General features: G+C 45.1%; 1 protein-coding gene across 4 annotated transcripts; it reads right to left on the reverse strand.

The window, feature by feature from the left end:
* Positions 1-3: 3 nt before the first annotated feature.
* Positions 4-18161, reverse strand: PEDS1 (plasmanylethanolamine desaturase 1). Of its 4 annotated transcripts, none has more exons than XM_052683878.1 (7): positions 17863-18161; positions 14995-15114; positions 12188-12301; positions 5321-5406; positions 4120-4264; positions 3304-3516; positions 4-1165 (listed from the first exon to the last, which is right to left on the reverse strand). In XM_052683878.1, exons 1-7 carry the CDS (start codon positions 18116-18118, stop codon positions 1044-1046), a joined length of 1056 nt encoding a protein of 351 aa, XP_052539838.1. In that variant the 5' UTR covers positions 18119-18161; the 3' UTR covers positions 4-1043. The 4 variants fall into 4 exon arrangements, with proteins under 4 accessions (XP_052539838.1, XP_052539837.1, XP_052539840.1 ...); XM_052683877.1 differs by having other exon boundaries at positions 5321-5412; XM_052683880.1 differs by lacking the exon at positions 12188-12301 and having other exon boundaries at positions 17863-18155.
* Positions 18162-18638: the final 477 nt, after the last annotated feature.

The raw sequence follows: 18638 nt of genomic DNA on the forward strand, positions 1-18638 counted from the left end.
TCATAACAAATGTGATTAGTATTATCCAGTTGCTCTGTTATAAATATATTATATACATTCAAACATCACATTAAAATATTATTCCGTTACACCAGAAGAGATTAAGGCCTTATATTATTTACAGAAACAAGCAAGCACCTTAAAAAAAATATGAACAAAACATCAGTCATTGACGTTTCCCTTCTAACATTACAAGTTTGATACCTTGAGCTCTCGAATACAGCTATTTGCAATGTGCCCAATGCTATAACTATTTCAAACATTTATTGTCAGGGTAGGAAACACTTAATAGAAGGCTCAGCAGTGAGCACTCCACACAAACAAATGCAAGCATGTGCTGTGCCCTCCCTCTCCTCAGGCAGTTGTTAAGGTACAACTGAAGGCTTATACAGAAAAGGTTTGCCTGATTTCATGTAGAGTGTAGAACAATTTTATGTTAAGGGAAACTGAGGACACTTAAGGATTCATGACCCACTGGTGGAGTGGGATTCTCAAAGTTCTGTTCCACATTACATCAGTTAGATTCAACATGATAGCAAAGATGGAGCTGCAAGTTTACCAAACAAAGAGTGCGTTGAACAGTGACAATTTTATAGGCTTCCAGTACTGCCACACTGTTTTCATGCAGTGTTATTTGGACTCGAACATGAAGTGACAAACTGTGGTCACCACTCCCCCCAGAGGTCTTAGGCAACAAGCTATTTTTGAAGTGTTAAATAATGTTGATACAACACGTTTACAAAGCCACCACGTACCAATGAAGTAACTGTCCTGCCTTCTGGCTTGCCTGACAGCTTTACAAAATACAGTGATGAAGTACTTTCTAGGATGTAAGCGACTTGGCTAAACAAAAGGTGCTCAGTAAAAGTAATCATCTTCAAGTATTGTTTTAAGAATTAGTTCTTTAAATTACAGTCTGTTAGCACTTCTTAGTTTGTGCTTTAGAGTCTGTTATTTCTTTGCAGGTCTTGAATTTGGCTGATGGCTTCTTTAAAAAAAAAAAATTGGCAACAAAGGTAAGGACTGCAGACGGCTGGCAAAAGTTATTTAATTTTCTGAGCCCATTTCATGTCATCTGCTCTTGGCTTCTCCCCAGTAAGTCCTTGGATCATGTTCTCCAAACACCTCCAGAATCCAATCTTCTCTAATGGATAGTTCAGCCAACCTAAGTGGAAGAAAAAAGAAAGTTCATCACAGCATCCAAAGTATTGCAGTATTCAGTGACATCTTTAATTTAAACACAAAGGAAACAGCTAAGAGGTGGACTACAGCCACTGCAAAGCTGCCACAAAGAGGTCATCAAGTTTAACTGATGTGTGTTAAAAGCAAGATGTTTGTATTAGCAGCACTTCAGATTCAGCACTGACATTCCAACAAACAAGACCCAGCAATTTCAATTATTTCCCCTCTAGGTTAGTTTCCCCAAGACCAAGAGCCAGCATGGCCTTTTCCCCGTTTTTCTCACTAGTTTCTATAGCAGGACAATACACACACGTAACACGATACCAAAATGCATTATGAGTGCTACTTACACTTTCTAGAAAAACTGAGATCTCAGGAACCTAAACAACGCTATGAATAAAGTAAAAACTTTTCCTTACAAAAAGCCTCAAGCATTGATAGTGCCAATATCAACGTTCCCTTTTAAAGTACTTTTATTTTCACCCAGGGAAGGCATAACACATTTAAGTTTGCTTAACTGATTGCCATTAAAGCTGTGGTGGGGAAGCCTTGCTGTAGCACCATGCTGCACTTAACAGAAGCAGGTGGTGAACAGTTCCTGGATTAAAAGGACAGCACTGCTAGCAGCATGCACCCAAAAGCACGCAGCTCAGCTAACCTCACTTCTGCTTCCAAGTCACCAGGAAGGCTTCAACGGGTTGATATGGGACAGGCTCCTTGTGCTTACGTAAAAATGGCACTAAATTGCATAATGTAACAAAAGTTTAATGCATCTTTCCTAGCTTGCAAATTTAGGGTAGTTTAAGTGCTTAGTAGGATTGTGAGGCTGAAGTCATACAGGTTTAATAGGCCTCACGATGAATTCAGAAAGGCTTTGATGTGTATTTCTGGAACAAGGAAAAAAAGTAAAAGGAAACAACAGCAAAGGAAAGGCAGAATGAAGACGTAACCACGATGGGAACAGTGAGCTAGCAACAGTTCTGCTAGAGGAAAGAGACAGCAGAAGTGCACAGGTCAGCTCTTAAAGCATACTCCTTGGATGTGGCTGTCTTCTCTTAAATGTGCTCTGCACTTATTAACTAACAAGTGTATTACAGTAACTACTCGTATTTCACACAGTGAAGGTTCACTTTAAATAGCACATGGATAGCTTATTTCTGTCCTTTCCATCGTTCATGTTCTAGAAAAGCAATTATGACTACAGAAACACTACTCCACTGGAAAAAAAAAAAAAAAATCAAATATACAGTCTATCACACTGCTTCACATCACAGCAAAATGGTATGAAGATTTTTAAAATTTTAAACAAGAACAAAGAAGTAACTAGCTCCAGAACACTGAACAGTCTAGCTCCAACTTTCAGTGTTCTACTGTATCACTTCAGGACATAGTGGCACTGAAAAAACTCATGAGGTGCCAAGATTTTTGTGATCATCTGTGAAGTCGAGTTTCTTACAAATTGTAATTCTGGTCATAAGAACTAGATTTGTTTCCTGATAGAGATTTCAAAACTGACAGAAACTGCTTGTAAAAGCCAACAACAGAAATAAGAACAATAGCTTATTTCCAGTCATCTGATTGACTTGATAGCTTGTTCAGAACTGTGCAACACTGGTGAGTATACCGGTCTCCACAGGAGGCACAGCACTGAACACAGACACAGGAACCTACCGTCAGTTTCCTCTAAGTCTGTCCTCTCCTCTGCCTCAAATGAGATAGAATAAATGATGAAAATCCAGAAGTTTTGCTTTAGAAATGAAAATTCAAGGCGAGCTCCACTGGCAGATGAAACGATGCTCTTTGAGCAAGAAGTATCAGTAGCTTTAGCACTTCAGTGAGCAAAATGCGTTGCTAGGATGAGGTTCCCAAGATACTGGGCAATTAGATCTCAATAAGACTGCCTACCTCACTGAAAGTTATCTTCTACCCAGTCATAAATCTTACTCATTTTTTTAATGTAACAATAATAATTATGGCTGCAGGAGCTCTTACTAAAACTTACAACATGCCTTTTTCTGTATTTAATAGGCTGTCACTAAATCACATCTTGCCATGGGAATTATATGAGACTACCAAAAAACCAAAATCCAACACTTTGCAGTATGAACCAGATGACAGTACCAGTTGTAATGCAGAAGTATGTCTCATGTGGAGACACATGGTGAATCCTGTGATGTTTCCGAGGCAGGATAACATGCCAGTCCTGTAGAAAGATGACCCAGCGTGGAAGACCAAAATACGTGTGAGACCACTTGTGAATTTGGTTCGTCATGGTTATGAAGATGATAAGGGCAAAGACATAGCACTCCCAAGGACATGTTTCATACAGTGCTTCTGCAAAACAAGATTTGTATCTTTAAATAGTTTTTCATAAAAAAGTAAATTTCTACTAGGAAAGTGTGGTATTGCTCAGCCAGACCTGACTGGAACTGCAGGAAATATCAAGGGCCTCAAAAAAGTTGCTTCAGCAAATGTTGTAAGAGCCAATGAGCCATAAATAGCTTCCATATATCACAAGAAAGACTGGGATGTGTCAGCATTGCCAAGTTGCAGTAAACAGGAAGTTAAACCCTGAATTTTTATCTATGAAATTAAATTAATCATCTTTAATTCTTGCTTGTCTAGCATTCGATTAAAGTACTTCTACACACAGATGAAGCATTTAATGTGGTTTACAGCAAAGAGTTTTCTTGCTTAGTTTGATTTCTTGCTGTAGGAGAAGTTTACTTCTAACACTTCCTTAGAAGACTCTTCAGAGATTTGTTGTTGGGCTAAAGAAAATGTTTGCTTTCCCTTCAAGTAGAAGTTTCCCTCCCCTGCTCCTCTAGGGACGACTGTGTTTCCAACAGCAATTATTTGTCATCTCACATTCATTGATTTCTTCTATCCTCATCAACAAAAATGCCAAATCCACGTAAGTCGTGGCTAACAGCTTACCTGGGGAAAAGGAAACAAATTTGTATGCCATGTTTGCCAATGGGACCAACGTCATGAAGCAGTTGTCTCCGTTGGTCTCTATGAAATCATGCCTGGTAATTGCTGTAGGGTCAATATGATGTTCTCTAAAGGGTCTGATGAAAGCCTGAGAAAACAAGTTGAGAAAATGTGTCCCGAGATTTATCATGGAAAGAAAAAAAGAAAAACCTGAAATGGCATCTGAATATACAGTCTCAGAAGAGAGTACTGAAAGTACTAAGTAGGAGAGGGATAGTAAAACAAGGATCGTTATTTGCCTCCAACACACGTGCAGTTCATGCAGAGGCATTCTGATCATTGTGAGCCCTGCTGTTAGTGTAATACAGTTTCCTGCGGTGCTTTTTTTCCCCCTTGACACATGTTCCACAGATACAGACAGTAATGGATTACTAAATCTGTTGAAGGCAAACAAAATTAAGTTCAAAATCAACAGACTGAATTTCACTGAGCTGGTTCTCTTATTTCTGAATAACTGCAAGGAATATCCTATATACACTTTTTTTTATTTTTTTTTAAGAGAATGTACTAATATTAGACTGTGAGGAACAACTAACAGTAGTTATGAGAAAGGCTATCTTAAAAAACAGGTTACTGTTTATTATGTCAGTACATTTTCCTCTAAGTATCTGGCATTTGTAGCTTTGTGTGTAATACATCATTTACAATAGCAGCCGGGGGCACCAAGAAGTAGAAAAACCTTTCACTAGAGCTTCTTCATATCTTCTATAGAACTGCTAAAGAGTTCAGCTGCAGGAACAGAACTCTTGGTGAAGCAGGACAGGGAAATTCTGTACTTCCACCTCTTGGAAGCTCTATATAAACCTAGTCAGGTTTCTACACTTGTGTGCCACAAGCTATTTCACTGCCACTTGGGAAGGCTTGTGAACACTGGTATTGCAGATCTGTGTGCAAAGCTAATCAGGGTGATAAAATGTAACAGCATCAACTCCCACACGTCACCAGGACAACATGTAAGCATGGTGCTTGGAGCACCGCACCAGCAATATATTGTGCCATTCAGAAGAGGAGAGTACAAAGCAGAGGAGTTGGTTACGCCTGCAAGCTGCAAGAAGGGTACCTGTCCAACACAGCTGAGAATACTGGAAGTGTTTCAGAACAGGATTTCATTATTTTTTAATGTTTAAGGATAAGAATCTCAAACCTTTCCAATAATGGGTAGCTCCACAGATCCCCAGGTGTCTGCCCCCCAGTGAAATAATCCTGATAGAAAGTCTGCTGTAATTACACCTGCAACTTGAATGAAGAGAGACATACAGTTAGATATGCAAAATCATTTTTTTTACTGATACATCCACACTGTCTACTTGTTTTCACAGATTTATTTGCTTATCTACTTTTACATCAGATGTTTACAGCCAGGTGAGATCTACCCAACCTGAATACATCTAAGGCCAAGTAACTAGGAACAATGGTTAACAAGGTATCGAGTGGACAGCTTTTCACTATAAACAATGAGCTTTGTCTCTGTCCATCTCCTAGAGAAGAGCTTGTTAATCTTTGCAATTGCTGGCACACAAAAGATTAATACATTTAAACCATGTCATTTTCAAATGCGCCTTCTCCCTGGATCTACCCACCTTTCTTCATTCACAGTGTTTAACAGATTATTTGCTACAATTATAGCTGCTAAAACTACTCCAAAAATGCTACTACCAGCAGACCCTTCTTCTTCTCCCTTGGTCCCTTGTATCTGCAGGCAAGGAACACAGAACTACGACATTCCACATAAGCAACAATGAAGAAATCACTCCATGGCACAGGAAGACTGCTGACTAAATAAGATCGGAATGGCAAACAACTTGGTGCCTTTATCACCTGCCGTGCTCAGGCAGCGGCCCAGGTTCATAACTCGCTCTACGGGACAGCCCACACTGTCACACTTCGACACCACTTCAGGTACACCATTAAACACAGTTTGCTACAATAGAATTTTTCCAGATTACAGGTTCTAAATTCTTGCCATTGGCACCAATTAAAGATAATTTTCAGTTCTTGCATTCTTGCACATTTCTGCCTTCCTTCTCTGGATAATCCTGTACCCACTATTCAAGTTTCGAGGCAATCCTGACACTTAAGAGTAAGAACATAAGAGATGTTATTTGATCAGAACAGCAGTACATTTTCCAGTCAGTCACAGATCTGTCAGATGTTGTTCACAAATACACAATTGTTCTGCATCTGTAGAAGAAATCCTACTCCCAGGTTCCTAAGCCCTTGAGAAATCGTTTCCAACACAGTCCGAGATGCCCTCCTGCATAAGTGCTACTGCTAGGATCTTGACACTTTTGAGGAAGAAAATTCAAAAACTGCCCTTGTTTGTAACTTGGAGGCTGGGGGAATATAACAGACAGTACAGCAATATAGCTGTAGCAGCACAGCACAGAGGAGGAACACTGCCTCGGGACCTGTGCACTCAAAGGATTTAAGACAGTCAGATGCTGCTCATCAAAGAACACAGACATTCAGAGGTACCGGTCGTAGCCTGCATGCCTTGCTCTGAGCAGTTTATTATAGAGGTTAACCAGATGAACTGTTTGAATCAAATCCAGATTTGAAGAATAAATCAGATTAAGAATCAGAGTCCTTTTCCACTGCAGTGCTGTCCTTTCAGGTTAGTACATATCGCAGAGAGCTGTGCCTGCTCAATTATTCTGAGACTGACCAACTGCTCAGTGCATGCACACACACCTGGTGGCTCTCTGGAGCATTAAAGCTCTGACAGGGAAAGGCAGAACACACCTCTGAGCTGCAGCTCTGGTTAAGCAGAAGTGCTACCCAGATTTCTCAACAGCTACTGCATTACATATGCACATGGGAATACAGTCTGATCTCAGTGCAAATCATACAAAAAGTTCATGCCAGCTGAGGTGCTACGTACCGAACTTGCAGTCTGCTGTAAAACGGTCACAGCAATAGAAATACAAAGAGTGCTCATAGCGTGCGTTTCAAAGCATCTTAGTTAGCAATCCCCTCCTCTCATTTGATGGTCAGAGCATAAGGCACAGTCAGTTACCCCTGGCATGTCTAGGAGCTCAGGAAGGAGCCCGTAACTGCCTGCCTGCCCTCACCAACGCAGCCACAGGGCTGGGGCAGAGCGGCTGGAACTTAGTTCTTCAGTTTTCCCTGCTGATGTTTAGAGAAATCAGTTTGTCTGGGCAGCCTGGTCTAGTGGTTGACAACCATGCACACAGTAGAGGGGGTTGAAACTAGATGGCCTTTTTCAACCCAGGCCATTCTATGATCCTATGAAATTGCCCATTGTAACAGCCTCTGCAGAAGAAACAGCAGAGTTTCATAATGCAGGAGACTTATTTGTGCTCTGACTGCATTATTAACTCCTCTTCAGAGGTCTGGGAAGACAGCAGAACTCCTGGCTTTCTCCTCCACTGGCCAGAATTTGCTTCTCTGTCTGAAAACCTCCCTCAAGTGCAGCTTCTCCATCATAGAGCAAAGCTTTCTGTGGCAGGCAGGTACACCTCTGCCTGCTAAGAACTTAGGCAAAGCAATTGCAACACATCTGTAATCCAAATCAAAAGTTATAAGCATTGGTATACCAGTTCCTCTTGCTTTGGTTCCAAACTATTCTGTTACTCCTCTCCCTCTCAAGAACTGAAGGCATCAGTGACACAGGCTGGCAGGAGATATGCCAGGAGTTAAAAACAACCAGTGTGCATCTCCTTGTAAGTCATGCAATTTACACCAGCCCTGACTTGGACCTCACCTGATCTTCTAACCACCAACCAGGGCATTTTGGTCAGCTGCCTCAAGAGTCCATTTTATGAAGTTCTTCTAACACAAGCGGGATTGCTGAAGAACAGGTTTTTGCTTTTTTAGAACACGAAGAAGGACCAGATTGTTCTGTCACTATTGATCAAGTGCTCTTAAGCTTCAGGGCACAGCACTTTCCTTCGGTACACATGGCACAGTATACAGCCTTCTCCTGGTTACATTTTGCTGAGCTTATCCTTCACCTCTACATTCCTTCTGTCTCCGTCGCTCTCATTACAAAAAGGGAGAAACAGGCTAACATGGCACCTACTTCACCAAAATGCTTTCTTTCCACATTATAGATTCCCCCTGCTGAATCCATCTGGATTCAACCCAAGCAGCCCAAATTCTTAAAGGAAGAAACGCCCACCACTATGTTTGTGTATCATCTTATTGCAGTGAATACAGCACACACTTTATAAGCAGTAAGTTCTGTATGTTTGTTTCAGAGAAAAAATGAAAGCTACATGAGCAGCACAGTGGCTTTGGGATCTGCATCCAGCAACTGAAAGAGCAAACAGCCTTGATTTGAGGGAAAGATATCCAAACAATGCTTTGCTCTACTACAAGTGAACACCGTTCTCGCCGAGGTAATCACCCTATTAACCCCCCAGTGCCTTCAGCACACTGCATTCTCAGAGCACACAACAGCAGGAAGAATAGCTACAAGGCAAAAAACTGACCGCTCAACTAACAGCTCATACGTTGTGTGGATGCCAAATGGTAGAAAGCTGAAAGGAAAGAACAAAGGAGTATGAAGAGTTGTATGAAAAGAAGAAAAACACTGTACCGCACGTCACACTTGCATCCTCCTGCAGACTCAGAAGGCATATCAGACACCAAAGAGTTAATCTCAGTGTTCTCATACACTTGGCATTGTCCCCAGTTATAAAAAACTAAGGTGTGCCTTTGGAAAACCAAAGCATGGGTGTTCAGTTACCTTCCTCTTGTGGAACTGATCTTGTTGCTCTGTCATCAAGGCTGGGATGGCAAGGCAGGACAGCCCACCAGCCCTGAGCATTAGTTAAGATTTAACTGTAAGGTCAGAAACACAGGGTAGAACAGCAGCATATGTGTATGGACTGTACCCAGCAGATCTACACACTGTTAGAAGACAGACCTGTAAAGCACCAGGAAAATACTGCTCTGTACACATTAATTTCTCTACCTCCTACAGTCGAGCCCATCTCAGGTCTGCATCTGAGGAGAGAGTAAGTATGCTGAGAATACAGGGAGATATGGTGCTGCAGTTCAGAAGCAAGCTGCAGAAGCTTCTCAAAGCAGCAGGATTTTTTGCTGTGCAAGCAAACTGCTGAATCAGGAGAGAATGAAGGTGAACTTCAGCCAGCTACAGGCATTTCAGACTAAGGGAGCACGACAGACACATCAGACTGTGAGAGTGGCTGTTCTCTCCCAGCTGTGACCCTTGGCAGACACCCGTGGGGCACTGCTGAAGAAGGAAGTGCTCGCTGGCGCCAGGGACGTGCCAGGGAACATGCAGGGCACGACATTACTCACAGGCACAGGATGGCAGCATGCTGACACAGATAGTGCTTGAGTCACGGCTGCTCTGCTCCTGCTGTGGCCTGTTGGGACACCAAGCAATATGCAGGAGCCAAGGCCACAGAAAGCTCACTGCTCCTCAAGTACCAAAGGGAAGACGCCACAGTTTGCGCTTAAGGCCTTCTCTTCTAAGAGAGCCATGTACAACTTCCTGCAGCCCAGCAGCTCCCAGGCACCAGCAGAAGGAAGCCAGAGCTGCGTGCTTCAGGTACGGTGTGCAACAGACAGAGCGAGTCTGCGTGTTTGCAAAAAAAAAACAAAAAAGTTTTACTTAACTAATAACATTATATAACAGCATTTTTAATCAGTGTATGTAAGGACTGTGTTATAGCACTGCGGGGCAGGGAACTTTGGCCAATGTCACAACAGAGAAATGTTGCACTGTTCAGAAATCAAAATACTGAAGTATCAGCTGTTTGTTGCTTACGTGCTTATAAAAATAAAACAACTCAGTCACCTGCATCCCACACTCAGCAGCTTTACTTTGGTGCAGTCAGTTACAGCTTGGTGCAGGCAGGGCTGTGATGGCAAGCTGCGACACCAAGAACATAACCCCCTGAGCAGGTATAAAGCACAACAGCTTAAGAGCAAGTAGAAAACAGCTAATCATTCTGGTGAGGTCCAACTGAGAAAGTCAGAAGAGCTGACAGAGTGAGCAAGCAGAGAACAGCTGAGATTTGAAATAAAAGAAGGGTCTGGATTTTGTGTGTCTCTAGGGCACAAACCGTGCAGCTTGTGTCACTGCCAGAAGATACCAGGTGAAAAAGATCCCCAAGGAATAAGGATGCTATCTATTCTGGAGGCAAGCATCTGCAGAAACCAAGGCAAATGTTCATCTCATAAAAGCATGCCTTGGCTGAGGATCACTACCCAATGAACTTGACTGGAACTGCATAATTTTATTTTCATATCTTCAATCTCAGTCTGTTAGTGCTAAGTAAGAGGATTATTCCTCTATTCCTACTATTTCCCCAGTTGATAGAGAGTTTGTGAAACACCCGTTTAAATAGCAAAATTCTGATAATCTTACCTAAGTCTCAGGTTCTTAAACAAGCACCACTGCGGGTACTTCTTCAGTAATATCTTAATTGCTTTCTTTCTGAAAATGTGTTTCTTTGTTAGGGCAGCCCTCCAGCACTACTGGGTGTTCTGAAGTGAAAGAGGCATCATTCTCGGTGAATGATAAAATTCACTGTAAAATTCTCCAGACAAAGCCTACTGCAACTTTAAGAAAGCCCCCAACAACACAGGAAGCAAACAGAGCCTTCCTTGTCTCTCAGCCACCGCAGCTGACATGAAGAGCGATAGCACATCTACTGAGCACACAAGCGAGCAGGGAAGCTCAGCTGGAGCTGTGCCACCAGCATCCCCCTGCTGCCCAGAGCATCAGGCAGGGAGACAGGCTCAGCCTTCCCTTGAGGGAATCGCCCACAGCTGTTCTGCCAGAGAGCAGCTCCACACAGGGGGAGCTCATCTCTTAATCCAAGCGCACACAGCTGGTGCCACAAGCCGCTACCCAAGCACAGCCAGCAGCTACATTTGTCACTGCGCCTCCACAGCTCCCAGGGTCCTCCGCAGCAGGAAGGAACTGGACCTCCTGCACTGATCCGCTTTTAATGCAAGTAAGACAGAGTAAATGGTAGCAGTGCAGGGGGAAGTGAAACAAGATGTCTAGTGGAAGTTTTGCCACTTCCATGGCAACAACTGCGGTGTCTGTCTTCAAAAGAGACTACAGTTTAGGACGTAGAACAGCTGCGTGCAGTTACTGCAGAGGCAGTGACATGCAGGTGTGGCTTATTAGGGCCAGCATTCAAAGGAGAACTTTCCTTTGCTAATAAAGATTTCCACACTCTAATTTCAAAGACATTTTTAATCAAAATTTCAAGCAGTAACTCATTTTAAAATACAAAGTAAATAAAAAACACAGAATTACAGCAGAAGATTCTGCCTCTTGCTGTAAGGCAGCAGGAACTGAAGCAGCTGACATACATGCAAAGCAGCCCACTTCATGTGCTTCTGGCATCAGAGTGGCTTTGCTGCAACACATGCCAGACCTTCCATACATCACACCCTCCTCACTGAGCTCTGCGGTGCTGCTGACTGAGGCATGGCCTTGCAGCACAGCTACTAAAGCTTGAAAGAAAAAGGTTTCAAGTTTGAAAATGAACTGGGTAATTTCTTTCTGCACCCCCTCCCCCAGCCAGTGCTCGTCTAAATAACAGTACATGTTAACAGGTCTCAAATAATTAATTCCCCATCAATCTCCCAAGTCAACAAAACCTAATTTTATCTTGTGCCATGTCACAATATGTTCCTAAAGATATCAGCATATGAGGCACTTTTATGCATACAAAAAGGTGACACAACTGTAACTAATTTCTAAGTCTACCCATTAAAAATATAACATGACTGCAGATAGAATTCAAGCAAACCTATTTGGCAAAAAGTCTTTAAAATCCTATAGAAATGAATGAGGAGGGGGAAAAAAAGAACCAGAATCCATACTGCAGCTTTTGCAATCCACGCTGCAAAGAGGCCCTGTACCTGGTTGGTATTAACATAATGCCTGTAGATATATCTCATGAATATTGAATAATGTTAGACAACACAAACTTCTCTGAAGGCAAAAAAGCTTTCTAGCTTAACGTCATTTCTTTTGGAAGGCTCTTCTACTTACCACACAAATAACACATAAGCCAGCCTTGTCCCCTGGAATTATTCAGCTTCAGTGAAGTGTCCAAGGCTGTTCCACTAAGTGATGTCTCACTGCATGGGAACAGTTCAGCTGCATCTGGAAAATTGGGAATATTAAACCCTCCTTTGCAGCCAGCCTTCCTAACCACCTACAAGAGGTTACTTGCGCACACGTGTGCAAATAATACTGAATCCAAACCTACACAACTGTCACCTTGCATGAAGAGGGTAACTTTCATAGCTCATCAGCAGGTGAAGACATTCAGAACACAGCACAACTGGATTTGACATACAAAAAGAGACATCCATCCTCTGCTTACACTCTTCCGACCTTGTGGAGAAGGGAGCTGCCCCGCAACAGCTAAAGCAGCACATAACACAAGGCACTCACATGGGTTCCTCCTCCTGTTCGTCAAGACAAGCTCTAGTCAGCACTGAATGGCCTGCTCCAAAAGCTGTTCTGGAATAGCACCATAACGTCCCTGCCTGCTTTCTCACACTCAGCAGCACGGCGATGCACAGCAGGCTGTGAGCGCCCTGAGCAGCCTGCCTGCTCCCAGCACAGGAGTCGGTGCTCCCAGCCAGCAAGAACAGGACCAGACCTTCTGTCCCACTAATTTCTAGATTAAGTTGTTCACAGCGTAGCCCACATTGCAGGTGTGTGCTTTTAAAGGCATTAAGGAAAAAAAAAAAAAAAAAAAAAAAAAAGGCTATGGCACAGCCTTTAATTGTAGATACAGAGCCTGAGCTAAGTAAAATGATACAGAAGGTTCAAACCACTCCCTGCTTTTTTGTTTGTTCTATTTAAAGGAAGGAAGTATTTACATAACAGCACACAGGGCATCCAGCAACCCTCCCAATGGCCCAGGCAGCGTATCAGATCCAGCCTATGGGATCACTGACTACTTTGGGGTTTCTCCCACAGCTGTAACTTTCAAATACAAAGACCTGATGTCAACTCAGCACAGAACAAGTTCAAACGTCTTTATTAGCCGAACATTTGTTCTGTGAGCTCAACTCAAAGGTCAGTATTCTAATCTAAGTGTCAGCAAAGCTTTGGACGGCGACACATCAAAGTTTGTGACCACCTTCCCTTCCCTGTTGTACTACATATGGTATTTAGAAAAGAGCACATTCAGGCAGATGGGTTTTACCAAACTTAACAAAAACTAATTACTGCTGTCATTCAGACACTACCCACACTTTACTTGAACAAATAATGCATTGACAGCAAAAACAAGATAACATGTGGTACTTATTATTTTATTGCACTTGTTTTTGTGCATGCTATCAATAATTTCCACACTACTTTATTTGCACGGAATCCAGATTCTGCCACTTTAATCATTCACTACTACTTAAACAACATTATCAGTAAATTGGCTGCTTTATCAGTTAAACCAGTAACCAGGATATCAGAGACCTTAAGCTTTTATCAATATTAATTTTGAGATGAAAGCCAGATGCAAACAGATTGCTCTACAGGTTAGCAATCATTACTGATTCCCTCCCATATCTGCTCTCATTGCAGTGGAGCAGTTCCTCCTGGCTCCTTTCGGTGCTGCTGCCCTGTTGGCCAAGAGCAGGAAGGGAGCTGGCATGATTCCTAGAGGGAGTACACTGCTATCCAAGGAAAAGACAGCAACCTCCCAACAGACAGAAGGCACTGCTGCAAAAATTCACAGCACTGTCAATGGTTTACAGGGTGGTAATAATAATATCACATATTATTGAATTTTTTTTAATTGATGGTAATACACAACTGTGATGAACAGGCGTTGTTCTTCTAAAACACAACGCACCTCACAGTTTATTTTAAAAAAAAACTGCTTTCATTATAAAGCATAGAAGCCAAACACCAGTAACCAGCTGTTACAATCAGAAAGATGAACGCAGTGGAAGGATGGTACAGAAACAAAACAGCAAAGGAACCAGCACAGATAGGATGGCATTTCACACAAAAAGTAAAGGCAAAGATCTTGGCTCGCAGAAAGGAGATCCTTCCCCACTTCCCCTAAGTGAGGTCTAAGAGAGGCGCAGCCAGGCTCCACCCCTTCTGCTCACACAGCTGAATTGCCTTCAACCTCTACTCCCAGGGCTGACTGGGTCTTTTCCCCACGTGCTTAATCAGTGGTTCAGGCTGGGACTTAACAGTTCCCATGCACTAGCTTATACAGATTGAGCCATCTTTTCAATGGCACAACTCAAAAAATCATGTAAACACCGTACACCCCAAAACAGAAGTTCATAGAGCACTGGTTACGCACCAGCAACACACAAGAAGAGCTGCACAATGTCGAACTACCATTCTTCCCTCATTAAAAAAATCAGAAGCTTACCAGAAAATAACCAAAGAGAAGCATTGCAGAGCTGACTTCCAATCTTTTCAACCCAAGTCAAAAGTAGAGCAATCACAGATCTACCCACCAGCCAAGAACCAATGACAGTAACACTTCATAACACCAAAAACCCTCTGTTCATTGCAAGAAAGCCAAGCATTTGCAACTCACACCATATTTGAAGGGTCACTCAAGAAAGACCACTCCATACTGCCAAGACACAACAAAGTTAAATACTTCTGCACATCCGAGGCAAAGATAGGGAAGTGGAGGCAAACAAGAGCAGTCACCTGCAGCTTTTGCAGATGGTTTCACTTTCAGAGTCACTAAGTCAATCACATGCGTGCCATTTTTTTCCCTTCCTAGTAACAATTAAAGAGCAAAAGACTGCACATTTGTTTCCAGCATTACAAGAGACATTCTTGCCTTGTTCTTGTCACCTCTTACTTACATATCCCAACAATAATGGAGGGCGTGTGTTCAAGTCGCAAGTAGAAGAGAAGATTGTAAAAGTTGAAACAGATCAGAGAGAAGCATAAGATGACAGAGATCCACTCCTGTAGTCTTTTTCCTGTTGGAAAAGAATGAAAGAAAAAGTTTTACTTTTATCCAAGAGGACAAAAAGAAATCTGAGATAATACAGACTATTCTCCCACCCAGATGACTGCTCCGTTTGTCCAACAGGAAAATGAAACAAACTTATGCATGCCTCCGTGAATAACATTTCATGAAGCAACATTCCTCTTCCCTGAGCCACTGCTGACCTGTTCTCTCGCCCATGCCTAAAGTAACAGACACAAACCAGACATCAGCTCGTACTGTCCTGCTTTCCTCTTCCCCATAGGAATGCCTTTTTATTTTGTTTTATATTGTTTTGGGTTGGTTTTTTTTTTTTTTTCCTTTTTCAAATCTGCACAGCACTGAACATTCAGAGCTGCAAGTACGACTGAATCTGGGAACAAACATCTGGCCTCAGATGCCCCACAGTTAAGTCACAGTCTCAGACCTCGTGAACAGGAAAAATCATCATCCTGCTTGTTGGTGGCCCCAGAATTGCTTTCTGAACATTGTAAGTACGTTTCTGGGGCTTATTTATTTAACCCACAACTGCTGCAGCCTTATCTTTACCTTCCTGCTCTCGAGCAGAAAACCATGACTTCCTAGCCAGGCTGGTACAGCAAGAGGCTGAATAAGGAAAGAGAAATAGGGGCATAAATTCTCTCTTGTACCTATCTGTACTACTTAATGCCTCTATAGTTACCTCAAAAACAAACAAACAAAAAAAACCCACATACAGACATCAGGTTATGGTAACCATTTTCACATTCAGGCTGAGAGGCTTTCTGCTGCTAATCACTGCTAGATTCTCACAGGGCACTGATGCTGAGAGGAAGGCAACACTCAAAGCGAGACCACATGGATTAAGGCATCAGAAACTTTAATACGTAATTGCCAGAGGCAGATCTGGGCTGCAACCCCAACCTAGCCAGGTCAGCACCCACCTCCTCCAGGCCCAGCACAACTGCCTCAGCCCTAATACTAAATTAAGACACAAGAACAAGTGTATTTCAATATAGCACCAGAACACAATGTGGGAGATTCTATAAAGAGATCTCTGGAGGAACAAAAGTAAGAGTTAATTAACGCTCACTTTCTGTTTAAGAAAGCCACACCCTCATTAGGGGGCCTAAATGGGTTCGTCCTAGTGGATCAATTAGCAGTCTGCAGGGAAGCACCAGGCTCCTCACCAGGGAGCTCCGTGGGCTCAGACTGTGCAAATGCTGCTGCCACTGAGTGTGGGATCCCAGGGCTGCCCTAAAGACCCCCAGGCCCAGCACTGGCACATCAGGAGAGCAAACAGCTGAAGGGCAGGAAGCCAGTGCCAAGAGCTTGTATCTGAAAAGCACTCACATTTCAATGCACATGGAAAGATAGGGATTCACTTAAAGAAACTGAGGAAGCACTGCAGAGCCACATTCACTCTGAACAGCTGTAACTCATGTCATCAAGAATTCAGTAGTCCAGCATCGCACGCTTATGCCAAAACACATTCTGATGCTGCTTATGTGTTATTTATGTAATGACCGGAGAAATCTGCACATCTAAAACATTACTGCAATTCACTGCTGCCAGACAGACACAGTGCTGCACAGACCTCCCAGGAGAACCATTCTGCAGATAACAACAGCAAGCTGAATTTGAAGGAAAATCTTTTCCACATAAGTGAGAGTATAGGGAACGCATTAAGTTGGTGACTGCTCTTCTGTGAAGCACAGGAATCAATCACCTCCAACAGCTTCTTCTCCCCTGACACGCTGAGATGACCAACACATGCTGCAATAAGCACAGATGTGCCTCAAACAGTACAGAAAAATGACAGACCTATGAGTACCTTTTTTTTTTTTTTTTTTTTTTAATTGAACCATTACTTGGCTCTGTGCAAGCAGGAACACCTGCATCTCCATTTAGGACCTGAATGCCATGCTGAGCTGCTGGAAACTGCGAGCACACAGCTTGGAGTGCTGTGACACATCTGCTCCTTTGAGAGCCTCCATGTGTATGTGAAGCCTGTACTATGAACCACAGAACACCTCGTGCTGCTCACACTGCCTGCTGATGCTTCAGACCTCTGACACACAGCAAGATTCGGGGAGATGAGTGGAGCAAAGCTCAGCCTGCCCTCCCTGTTCACCTTCCTGAGGGGATGGGCACCTCGAGGCAGTTCACGAAACACTGCTGTATGGAAGCTCCGGTCGGCAGCCCGCTTAGCGAGCAAGCTCATATATCTGCTTCTGGACGGAAAGGTTTTCTCCGGAGAGCTCATCTGGACAGATCCCAGTTTAAAGCCTCTCCAGGAGCAGAACCGAGCTCAGCAGTGCGGAAAGTAGTTTCTCTTCACACCGACAGCTCCCCGACGTGCCGAGGTTGGGCTCAAAGCGCCCTGCGAGTCTCCACGTACGGATCGCGGCACCAAACGCAGAGCGGGGCCGAACTCGGCACTACCAGAGCCTTACGGAGCAGCATCGCACGCAGCGAGGAGCGGACATCGCTCAGTGCAACACCCCAACGGGACCGCGCAAAGACCGCCCGAAGGCGTCAGCAGCGCAGCGCCGTCCCGCAGCCCCGCCCGGGCAGAGGCGCCGCGCCGCACCGAGCCCCGCGCCCGGCCGCCTCCAACCGGCGCAGTGTGGCCCGGCGCGCTGATAGCAGGGCTGCCCGAGCCGACGCCGGGCCCGGTCCGTCCCGGAGGGATTCCGAGCGGAGCGGCGCCCTCGCCGCCCCCGTCCCGAGGAGCCACCGCGGGCCCCGCCGCCCCCACCTGGCGAATAGAGCTCGGCCAACTCGCGGGCCCCGGCGTGCTGCGCTCCCCAGCGCCGGCTGCCGCTCTCGGGTTCTTCCGAGGCCTCGCCGGCCGGCCCCACCACCTCCTCCCGCGGCGGCAGGCTCTCCATGGCCCGGCCGCGCGGCTCCGGGCCCCGGGGCGGCTGCTCCTCCTCCGTGCCGATGGGCAGCTGCGAGGGGCGCCCAGGGCCCGCCGAGGCGTCCAGCGACAGCACTGCGGCCCGCGGCAGCATCGGGAAATGGGGCCGGGCCGCGGGGGGGGGGGGAAATTGAGGGAGAGGAGGAGCGCGGACGGCGGGCGCGGCTGGACACGCCCCCACCGCCGCGCGCCCGTCGTCGGCACCGCCACGCGACCTGCAGGCCAATGGGAACAGGCGCTCGGTGCGGCGGGGCCAATGGCGTGGGGGGAGGGGCGGGAACACGTCTGGAGGCGCGCCGCGGGCACATCTGGCGACGGGAGCGCGCGGCGCGGCGGTGCCGCCGTCCCTGTGTCCTGCCGCGCTACTTTCTGCCGCCCCAAGGCTCAGCCGGGCCGCGCAGACCCTCGCCGCGCCCCCACGTGGCCTCCTTCCGCGCCGCAGAGCCGGGACGGGGCAGCAGAGCTGCGACGGGAAGACCGCCACGCGGTGACTGCGCCCGCGCGCAGCGGCACCGCCCCGCAGTCCGCGCTCCGCCCGTTCCCGACAGGGGATCGCCTGCCCCCTGGCGGCGCCTCTGCGCGCTGCATTTGTGGAAGTCTCTCCGCTCCCCGCG

The sequence above is a fragment of the Tympanuchus pallidicinctus genome, unplaced genomic scaffold, assembly GCF_026119805.1.
Source record: "Tympanuchus pallidicinctus isolate F22 unplaced genomic scaffold, pur_lepc_1.0 scaffold20, whole genome shotgun sequence".
Lineage (NCBI taxonomy): Eukaryota > Metazoa > Chordata > Aves > Galliformes > Phasianidae > Tympanuchus > Tympanuchus pallidicinctus.